Genomic DNA, 11,559 nt, shown 5'->3' with positions numbered 1-11,559 from the left:
CGTTGATATCCAGTTTTGCCAGCATCATTTGTTGAATATGCTTTTTGTTTCACATTTATAATCTTTGCTTCTTTGTCAAAAATCAGGTGTTCAAAAGTGTGTGGATTAATATCCGGGTTTTTGATTCAGTTCCATTAGTCCTCCTGTCTGTTTTTATGCCAATACCAGGTTGTTTTTAGTACTGTAGCTCTATAGTAGAGATTGAAATCAGGGATTGTGATGCCTCTAGAAATTCTTTTGCTGTACAAGATTATTTTTGCTATCCTGTGTTTTTTGCTTTTCCATACGAAGTTGAGTACTGTTCTTTTGAGGTCTGTGAAGAATTTTGCTGGGATTTGAATGGGCCTTGCATTGAATGCTTTTGGTAAGATAGATTGCTATTTTTACTATGTTAATTCTACCTCCCCAAGAGCATGGGAGATCTATAGATGTCTGTTAAGCCCATTTGAGTCATAACATCTGTTAGTTCTCTTATTTCTCTGCTAATTTTTTGCCTGACTGACCTGTCCAATGGTGAGAGTGGAGTGTTAAAGTCTACCACTATTAGTGTGTGTGGTTTAATGTATGATTTAAGCTTTAGAAGTGTTTCTTTTACATATGAGGGTGTCCTTTTATTTGGCGCATAGATGTTCAGTATTGAGATTTCCTCTTGATGGATTTTTCCTGTGACTATTATGAAATGTCCTTCTTTGTCTCTTTTGACTTTGTTTGAAGTCTATTTTGTTAGATATTAGGATAACAACACCAGCTTGTTTCTTAGATCCATCTGATTGGAAATTTTTTTTCCCAATCCTTTACTCTGAGGCGATATCTGTCTTTGAGGTTGAGGTGTGTTTCTTGAATGCAGAAGAAAGATGGATTCTGTTTTCATATCCAATCTGTTAGCCTGTGTCTTTTTATAGGTGAGTTGAGTACATTTATATTAAGGGTTATTAATGACCAGTGATTTGCTATCTCCTGTTAATTTAGTTTTTGTTGTTGGAGATTTTAATATGTGTGCTTTTTCCCTTTTTTGGGATTTGCTGCTATGAGATCATCAATTGTCTTTGTTTTTGTTGATGTAGCCAACTTCCAGGGTTGGATATTTCCTTCTAATACTTTGTATAGGCCTGGGTTTGTGGCTAGGTATTGGTTAAATCTGGTTTTGTCATGGAATATCTTGTTTTGCCCTTCTGTGGTGATTGAAAGTTTTGCTGGATATAGTTACGTTGTCATTTTAAGTGGAGTTTTTATCCATTTGCAGGTTTGTGAAACTGCTAAAAAGAAAAGAATTTAACTTCAAGGTTTAGCTGTAGTTCTTTTTTATTTTTTATTGCTTTATAAATAATACCATTCAAAATTTCTATTTCCTCCCCTTCTCCCATTCCCGCCCTGCTCCCCCACTCATGGTCCACCCTCCTCCTCCAGTCCTAAGAGACGGCAGGGTACCCTGCCCTGTGGGAAATCCAAGGCCCTCCCCACTCCATCCAGGCTTAGGAAGGTAGGTGTGCATCCAAATAGACTAGGATCCCAAAAAGCCAGTACATGCAGTAGAGACAAATCCCAGTGCCATTATTATTGGCTTCTCAGTCTGTCCCAATTGTCAGCCACATTCAGAGAGTCCAGTTTGATCACATGCTCATTCAGTCCCAGTTCAGCAGCATTTGGTGAGCTCCTATTAAATCAGGCACACTGTCTCAGTGGGTGGACCAACCCTTCATGGTCCTGACTTCCTTGCTCATATTCTCCCTCCTTCTGCTCTGCAACTAGACTTTGGGAGCTCAGTCCAGTGCTCTGATATGGTTCTCAGTCTCTATCTCCATTGGTCACTGGACAAAGGTTCTATAGTGATATTCAAGATAGTCATCGGTCTGACTAAGGGACAAGGCCACTTCAGGCACCCTCTCCTCCACTACCCAATGACCCAGTTGGGGACATCCCGTAGACACCTGGGAACCCCTCTAGAGTCAGGCCTCTTGCCAACCCCAAATTGGCTCTCTTAATTAAGATATCTTCTTCCCTGCTCCCATCTCCATCCTCCCTCCATCTCAACCATCCCATTAACTGTAGTTTGTAAGTATATTTTTTTAAAATTTTCCTTGAAGATAAATCTTTGTGTCCCTAAGAAAATTCATCTGTGCAGGTACCTGGTAGTAGTAAGCTGTATAGCAAAATCATACATAGTTTATCCACCCCTTGGGCTCCTGTATGTGATCTTCCCCATAACCTGATCAGAAATGTTCATATTCCACCTTCTCTTTAATATTTTCCCAGATAATGGATTCATAGCCGACTCCCTTCTGGAAGATGTGATGAAAGCCTTGGATCTTGTTTCAGACCCTGAGTAGTGAGTGGGATTGGAAGTGATCCCAGGCAGGGGTGGGGTAGGGTGGTGTTGCTAAGCTTGTATAACAAGACAATAAAAATTTGGGGGAAAAGCCTAGCCTGATCTGAGAACAGATGACCATGTCTGTCATGTGTTGCTTCTTCATTCTCCATTGACTGTCTCACTTCTCAAAATCAGTCTTTCACTATTGATTTGAAACTTTCTCTCTACAAAGATTTCCATTTTTGAGGTCTTATATATGCAATTTCATTGACAATAATGACCTTGCCTTTGTTTTAGATCACAATCTAATGGCCTTCCCTAGACCCACTGAAACTCAGAGGTTTTGCATAGAGCATTCAGATGACAACCAGGCCTGGAAAGGCTGTAATAGTCAGGCTCCAACATCTTCTAGAGCTGAGGAATATATCACTGAACCTGGCTAGCGATGTCACAGAGATGTAACCTTCATAGAACTTTTAAAAACACACACACAAAAAACAAAACTGTTTTACCCCTGAACACATGGCTCAGATTCCATTTCGAATAAAACACAACAAACAAAAACTCTGGAACTGACCTAGTCTAAACACAGGCAGAGGAAAGAGACAGACAGATGTCCACCAAACTCTGAGAATGGTCTCCTGACAGAGACCTTCTCAGGAAGGGAGTCCTTTGTAGCCCTGTGCCTGGCCCCTGCTCTAGCTGTCCATCCCTAGAGAGCTTGAGCACAGTGACTCCACCCACCTTGAGCCCTGGGGAAGCATCTTGGGAAAGCTGATCAGCCCAAATTCCCTGTAATTCCCAAACATGCTGCTTTGCATTTAGTAGGCTAACTTTAACTTGTCATTTGAGATAGCATTGGGGGAAGAAAACTGACAGTTTTGAAACCCTTTAAACTGCATTCCCCTTCTCTTTGCCTCTTGAGCTTCATACATCACTCTTTACCAGCCTCTATTACACCTAAGTGGCAAACGCTGTACAGAACTTGTTTACTTGTGTTTGCTGCTAGACCAGCAAGGGCCATGCCACATGCTGCGATTCCCTGGACTAAAGCTCTTATGTCTGTGGCCTTCAAGTTAAATTGTCCAAGAATGTTAAGCATCTATCTTATTTAGTTCTTAAAAGTAACATTTTGAAGATTTTTTTTTATTATTATCTGATGTCCCAATGCCTCTTGACTTGTTTCTTTCTAACTCCTAGAGCCGAAAATAGATTTTGAAAAGTAAATGCTCCATTTGATTGTTGAATTCATGCATACCTAGGACTCAGAGAGAATCTGCATTTGGGAGGTTACAGCCTGGTTTTATAAGCCTTGGTTTTTAAATTACTTTACCTAATAAGGAACAATATTCTAAAGTCATCGTCATAATTTAAATTTTAAATAGTAACAGATTACTCTGATTTAAAAATAGCCAAGTTTTGGCGAATTAGATGCCATTCCTGTGTATTTGTCACTAAAGTTCTAAAAAGAACAGCTCTTAGGATTTTGGCTTCCAAATGTGTTATAGTACCAGCAATTGAGTCATGAGAGAATGGACTATTTTGTGGGTTTGTCTTCTTTGGTGTTCACTGTTTTTCTTTTCTTCTCCCTATAGTATAAATCTCATAAAGAACAAATTGGATCCAGAAGGATTAGGAATCATTTTGTTGGGTCCATTTCTTCAAGAATTTTTTCCTGATCAGGTAACAGCCAAGAGAATCTATTGTACTCATTTGCTCTGTTGAGATGATTGTCTGTGAACTAGACTATTTTTTCCTTTTCCTAAAATGTACATGTGAGACTGAGAAAACACCATTACATAAAATCTTCCCATGCAAAGGTCAGAAGGACATGTATGAGCCCATGCAGCAGTGTAGTTCTTAGAAAACATGCATGTGTCAGTACAGTGATACAGTGCCCAGAGGGTGTGTGTGTGTGTGTGCTGATATAGCTACGTACCCCACTCAGTAGGTGTTGCTGTGCAGTGGGTCTGTCTGTGTCCTGGTTCAGCAATATAGTCCTCAGAGTATGCCTGTCTTACAGTGACATGTGTGTGGCATCTTTATGTTAGTACAGTGATGCAGTTCTCTAAAGGTGCCAGTGGACCAGTACACTGTGCAGTACTCTGAATTCCGATGGAATGCTAAAAAAAAGGATGAATTTAGAAGTACATGAAATAAAGAGAGACCCCTCTCTGTCTCCCATCCCTGAGTTCATTCTTGCAAAACTCTTGGTTAGTGTGTGTCGTGGGCCAGTGCCACAAGAAGAAAGGGCAGGAGCTCCTAGTAGCGAGCCCGAGTTTCAGAAAAGGGTGAACAGGATAGCTTTGTTCTCAGTGAAATGGTGCACGTCTTCTATTGGCTTTGCCTCAGTTAACAGGGCTGCTAGTTCTCACACTCTTAGTTGTGCCTGTATCTGCCCTTTTCTTTGTCCTAAGTGAGGCGTGTATCCACTGACCTGAATTATTCAGCTTAGCAATCATGGTCATGTCATCAAATAGCAGCAGTATAAACTCTTCAAATAGAAATGCCAATTTTGTTCAGCTATTGTAGAAAAATGTAGTTGTTTAATTTTGATATGTTGTTAATTTGATATCTTGGGCACAGGTCTGACTTGAACAGAGTAACTGGCATTACTGGCACTCAATCTTAGTAGTTAGGCACGCTTAGACAGCATAGGTTCCTTTTGGTTATTACGAATAAAGGTGAGTGGTAAAATTCAGGAAGCAGCCAATGCTATCACAGTATAGGAAATTGAACTTTTTAAACTTTGGCAAATAATTTATAAAAAAAGAAAGAAAACACTCTCAAACTTCTCTTTCTGACATTGGAAAGGCAGGCACTATTGGACTATAGTGTCCAGTATGTTAGTATGCCAACCCTTGGGCTTTTCTGAAAGTACCTTTAGGTGTGTTGGTGGATGGTTAATTATAGCATCATAAGGTTTTGAAGCAGTATTTGAGGTTCGTTATATTTCAAGAAGGTGCTGCCAGGACGTTACTAAAAACACTGCTTGTTAGTTTTCAGTGTGAAATACTCCTGTGAGGGTGGGGACTGAAAACTGCAGTAGAAGACAGTTCTCAGCTCTTTTGGCTGCTTGTGTGTTAATTACAAGATGATGCTTAATATTAACTTAACTTGTTAGCTCGAGGAATTAATATTGTTTTCATATTTCTGATTCTCTGAGGGTTTCATACGGTGTGTTTTGGTCATACTCACCCTAGCTCCTCTCCTGAGCTGCTCCCAGATCACCCAGTTGTGTGTCCTCGCTGTGTTATTTTATTTAATAACATTGACTGCAGTGAGAGTTCCTGTCTTTGTGGAGGAAGAATGTTCCAGTTCCCTTCTATCCTACAGGAAACACCTTTCTTTCTAATTGGTGCTCTTGAGTCCATCTTACTGTTTGCTTACCTCCCTGTGACTCTGAGCAAGGTCGTCATTCAAGCCTGGTTATTCTCATTGCCTCTGTGGAATTCATATTCTTTTCTTTCCTAGCATGTGTGACCCCGCTGTCATTTTCCTCAGGAGCAGAAGGTTCTCAAAATGTCGTGTGTAAGATGTAGTTAGAGATGCAAACCCTCAAGTCTCTGGTCTAGTGAATCGGGAGCTCTGGGGACAGAGCACGGCAACGTTGCAGCACCTCTGGGTGACTAATGGAGCTCTAACTTAGAGCAGCTTCCTCACCAGAGACCGTTCCCACCTCTGCCTATCCACACCATGTGGGAACTCACTCCCCTGAGCCCCTTCTGCCTTCTTATCTGACCCAGTGGAAGGACACTGCATTGTTAGGATGTAGACGCTGAGCAGAAGTTAGTTTAGTGAGACCAGTAGGAGCAGCATATCTTCAGTAAGCATATCCTGTATGCCTTGTAATTGAGTGCAGGTATCCCCCCATTCCTAGAAAATGTGAAAAATGTTCTTGGTGTCATTCAGCTGTTACATGACTGACCCAAGAGCTAAACTAGGTCTGTCATCTAGCCCCATAGGCAAAAGTACTTCCTGCTTTGCCCTGCCTTTGTCCTGTTTCTGTGTGCCAATTAGCTATTCTACCTTGAGAATACTAACAGGATTCAAGTGAGGAGAATGACTATTGCTAAGTTAAAATAAATTGTGAGTCAAAACCATATTACTCACCTAAGTAATCAGAGTGACTCATGTGTATCATTCAGGAAATAGTCACCTAAATTCAGGTTATAAGAGCTTAAATTTTACTTGGGAAATACTAAAGCAAATGTAAAACAATGTAGTCTTCCAGAATAACAACCCAATGATATAAAGTCATGTGATGTTTATTCTCAAATTAATTCAGACAGCTTTTTCTTAAAACTCCCATAGTAGTAGAGGAAACTTTACAGGAAAGTAAGATTTGGGTCAGGTCTTAGAAAATGAGGAAGGGGCATTTTAGAAAGAAATGTGTCTTACGTGTCTGACGCAGAACTTCGAACTTAGGGGTCAGACTGAAGGGCAGAGTAACTCCTCTGCTGTTTTGGAGATCCTTGCTTGCTCTTGTCGTAAGTGAAGAAACACTCAAAGCTCATAGGAACTGAAAAAGTGAGCTTGGAGAAGGGAAGATGCTCTGAGCCTCAAGCCTAGAGCAGAGCCCTGAACCCTTCCCAGAGTCCCCCCACTTTTCCTCCTTTCAATAAAGCTGCACCCTCGCAGCCCACCTTGTCAGGAGCTGAAGCAGGAGTTTCCAGCAGTTCACTTCCCACCAAGTAGAAAAGATCCTAGGGAGGGACCCTGGCCAGGAAGACAAGCTGCAGGGATAGAATATTGCCTGCTGAGAATCAGCTAGGACTCAGCTAGGAGCCCAGGCACTTTGAGTAGTAATAGTCTTATTAGGCATGATATGTTTTGATTTCTGTGAAATTATATTTTTAATTGAAACTTCTGATTCAGTACTGTGGGGCAAACTGAAGCTGTTGGTGCATGTGTGTTTGTGGTTTAGTGGAGGCAGTGTTGCTTTGTTCCACAGCAAGAAGCAAGTATTTGTAGTGAGGGATTTTAGGAGGTATTTGTTAGGAACTTGTCCTTTTTAGTGTAACGCGTACATCCACTTAGAGACATAGCAGGTATGGAAGAACTTGTGCAGGTCAGGGCTTCCCTGCTTCCAGAAGCAGCTGTTTCCTTTCTCAGCCTTCCTGGCCGTTAACACCATACAGGTTGTCTTTACCAAGTGATCCCCCAATAACAATAAAGATTTAAGATATTTGCATTTTTACATTCATTGCTTATTAGAAATTGCTTATAAAAAGGTATAACTTAAAGTTTTAATAGTCCTTTATTTATATCAGGGCTCCAGTGGTCCAGAATCTTTTACTGTCTACCACTACAATGGATTGAAGCAGTCAAATTATAATGAAAAGGTATGAGAATTCATTTATAATTTGTCTTCAGCTGGGTTGTGTCTGAGTCTCCTGCAGTTGCTACTTAAGGTGTTCCAGAAGTCTCTCTACTGCCACACATGTGGAAATTGTCTGTATTCAATTTGACTAACACATAATCTGCTTTCAAGCTGTACATTGAACTATGGGGCAATAATTTCACTGTGACAAAATAGCTATCTCTACTATATACACAGTTACTCTAAACTGTGGAGGTATTTCCAGATCAGCAGTTCTGGCTAATTCTCAGAAGGCTCCTATTCATCAATTTAAATGCAGAAGTAGATAACACTGAGATTTTAATTGAGAATTTTTTCAATTTACCAAAATGGCTTTATTGAACATCTACCTAGTGTATTTAGTCTTTAGTTTCGTATGGCCCTCTGAAGTCTGTATGTGTCTGCTCTGTAGAAGGGCCTAAGCATGGGGAAGCAGCCTGTCCAGAGCCAGGAAATGGCAGAGCTGGGATTGAGACTTGAGTGTAGCCCAGCCCAGTGCCTGTGCTTTCAGCCACTCTGCTTTGCACCTCTCCTTTCTAAGCTGTTGACCAGGGCACACAGATGCCATGTCTGAGTATGCTAGCCTCGTCCAAGGCAAAAGCTTTGTCTGAGCACTTCACCTTTTTGAATGAAATGCCACCTTTGTGTGTTCTTGCCGCAAGTCTTTGTGTTTATTCAAGGAACAGCCACAGTAGGTTTAGCCAATGTTAGGAGGAATGATGCCTCAGTTTGACCTCATGCTGCTTTATAAGTATCTAATTGGAGGGTGGCTATAGAAGTAGATCATAAGTTAGATACATTACCTTATAAAAATGAAACTAAAAGGCTAAAATTTATTTTAATAACAAAATGTAAATTAAAACCTTTCATGTCCAAAAATCTTTTCACCAATTTTTTGCTATCTGTAACAGAGTACAATTGGTAAGAAACCCTGGATGATTTCATATTGTGTGTTAATGAGTACTTCATCTAGTTGTTGAAGTTTTGCCTAGCTTCATCATCACTAATATTAATTCACAGCCACAGTCCCTATAAGGTAGTCAAATATTATCCATATTTTACAGATGAGGCCTCTGAGACAGGGAGATTAAGTGACTCAGCCAGAGTCACACAGCAAGTCATTGACAGAGCAGGGATTGGAACTGAGTTCCTGATTCCCAATCCTGTCCTTGGTCTGCTTGGCCACGCTACCTGTATATAATAAGTTTACAAATCATGCTTGTGACAAGCGTCTGACATACTAACACAAGATGAGAAATCAAGACATCCGGAGTATTAACATGACGTACTGTGTAACAGTTGTGGAGCAGCGTGTGCACATCGTCCATATAGAAGTATGAAGTAGGGCTGACTACTCAGTTAGGTACCACTCCAGATACCAGGAAAAACACAAGAACACTAGTCTGGGCTGCAGCCACCAGGAAAAACATCAGACACCAGTGGAGACCACAGAAGAGATCACATTGTTCTGCTCTGATGCTGTTGGAGAAACAGGTCCTATGTCAAGATATATTCCTTTCAGACAACATTTTAGAAAGTGGCACTTTTGCTTTTAGGTTGAAAAATATGAGTTGTAATTTTAATATGAAGAATGTATTTTACTTTAATGCCTTTGGACTTCCCTAAAGAGTAAAGTTTATAAACCAAATTATGTGCCCTAGTAGTAGAACATCCTATTCCTCCATCAGTTGTGTGTTTAAGGGAACTCTTGTTGAAGGGTGATAAACTTGTTTCTTTTGGCTCCTTGGTCCCATACTTATGTTATGTTTTTTATGTTATGTTATGCTTTTATGTTATGAGAGCATAATTGCAATCATGTGTAGCCTCCACTGAATTGGTAAAAATAGTTAATGCATACTCTGGAAGAGAGCAGTCATAGGCACTCCTCTTAATAGCACAGTGATTAGTGTACACATTGAATCCTTGTTAGTGAGTGAGTGTTCTCCTGGTATGGCAAATAACTTTAAGTATTTTCTTTAAAAAAAAATAAAGCAGAATAAATGTTTTCTACTGTCTGCCCCCCAAATTAGTTAATGTGATCATTGCCAGGTCTCTGCTCTGTTACCTTTCCATGACTTTTGTGTCTGTCCTCACATGTACTCAAGAGCTGCATTCCAAAACCATTGAGTCCAAAGCCGGCAGATCCCGTTAACACGCTGATCATCTTCAGACCCTTACACTGAGCGTGGAAGGTGAAGTCCTCTCCAAGTGCATAGCTGTGTTCCCCTTGACAATAGGAGCCAAGCCAGAGCAAGCACAGTATGCCATGTAGACACTAGGGGAAGAAACACACCCTGCTGTCCATCATTTGAAGAACGACTTTTTTTCTTCATCTAAAAGTATATGGCTTGTGATTCGCCTATCTTTTTTTTAATCTTGATCTCGAATTCTAAATTTTACCAGTTAATAATTAAAATTCATGTCACCATCTCATTTATAAATTTATTTTGCAGATGTTATAGTTGAGTATAATTCCTACCAAAACAGTTAGATGTAAATCTCCACATAATGAGGTCTCAGAAACATACTTGACTGTGAAGCTATCTGTATCCACTTGAGAATTTGCTATGAATGTTAACTGACCTTGCTGGCTTTCCTCTTAACAGGTAATGTATGTGGAAGGGACTGCCGTGGTTATGGGCTTTGAAGACCCCATGCTACAGACAGATGACACGCCTATTAAACGCTGTCTCCAAACCAAATGGCCATGCATTGAGTTACTGTGGACTACAGAACGCTCTCCTTCACTCAACTGAGTTGTCTGAGTATTTATAAGGAAGATTGTAAAACAGGTGTTGAAAGGGGGATTCATGACTGGCTACATTAAGCTAAACACTGGTATTGTTGATTAACTGTAAATAACAATTAAAAACACATTTTCAGTGTTTAAGATATGTTTAAATTATTTGTTTTAAAGCTTTATGTTAAAGGTTATCCTATTTTAATCCTTTCTTTGAAATTTACTAGCAAAATTAGGCTTTAATTAAATGTTATCACTTCCGCAGTCAGGTAATTGGTTGTTCCTTACCAGATAATAAACACAATATTGCAGCAGCTTTATAATGAGACTCAGTCACAAACACCTCCTGTGTCTCATTTCATTCACGTTCATTTTGTTGTGTTCATTTTGCCTCCACACCAAAAATGTAGAAGTTAATTTTTGTTTTTCATTGTCATTCATTTATGGAAAATATGTTTTCCATAAGAAATACTAATAAATAACAAAGTATCAGCCCTGGTCCTTTGGTAACTTATTTAACTCTAGCATGTTTACAAAAGTGGAAAATATGTGGGAGCTTCCCATTTGCTCACAGGTGCATAGGGATGGATTTTTACAATGATGGGGGAGACTCTATTTGCTAGATGGTCTTAACACTGTAACTTCCACTTCACTGTATTGCTAAGCACACTTCTCCACCTTTGTTCCTGCAAGCCAGCTTTCCTATATATATTTATAAGCTTGGTTAATGCATGAGAACATCTGTTGTTACATTAGCATATGGCATTATTTATTATGGTTTCGGTTAATATTATAAATAAAGACTTTTTCTTTAACTACATCCTTGCACTTTTACATTAGTGGCTTATGATCAACAAGTGCTTGTAAACATTTCTGCCTTAAAACCTGCAAACAAAATGTTCCTCATGGAGTCAGAAAGGAATGTGAAGCACAAGGCTGGCTTACCTGAGAGCCCTGTGAGCTCTACAGGAAAAGGCATCCTGGCTGTCAAAGGTCAGGCCATACTGCAAGCATTACAGCTCTACAGGGAAAGGTATGCTGGCTGTCAGAAGTCAGGCTATACCTGCAAGCATTACAGCTCTGAAAGGAACCGCATCCTGACTGTAGGAAGTCAGCCTACACCTACAGCTGTGAAGGGAAGGTAGGCTG

At 40.1% G+C, this 11,559-nt stretch overlaps 1 protein-coding gene across 6 annotated transcripts in view; it reads left to right on the top strand.

Annotated features, from left to right (window-relative positions):
• Positions 1 to 11,230, top strand: part of Mindy3 (MINDY lysine 48 deubiquitinase 3) — a 75,346-nt gene extending 64,116 nt beyond the window's left edge. For all 6 annotated transcript variants that reach the window (XM_026783087.1, XM_005354626.2, XM_026783089.1 and 3 more), the window contains 4 exons: positions 2,254 to 2,326; positions 3,904 to 3,991; positions 7,582 to 7,653; positions 10,277 to 11,230. In XM_026783087.1, the coding sequence (XP_026638888.1) occupies positions 2,254 to 2,326; positions 3,904 to 3,991; positions 7,582 to 7,653; positions 10,277 to 10,426 (383 nt within the window). In that variant the 3' untranslated portion in view covers positions 10,427 to 11,230. The remainder of the gene's footprint in view (positions 1 to 2,253; positions 2,327 to 3,903; positions 3,992 to 7,581; positions 7,654 to 10,276) is intronic.
• Positions 11,231 to 11,559: the final 329 nt, after the last annotated feature.

Source organism: Microtus ochrogaster, chromosome 16 (assembly GCF_000317375.1).
Source record: "Microtus ochrogaster isolate Prairie Vole_2 chromosome 16, MicOch1.0, whole genome shotgun sequence".
Lineage (NCBI taxonomy): Eukaryota > Metazoa > Chordata > Mammalia > Rodentia > Cricetidae > Microtus > Microtus ochrogaster.
The sequence above is the reverse complement of the archived record's forward strand: the minus strand, read 5'-3'. Positions and strand labels throughout refer to the sequence as shown.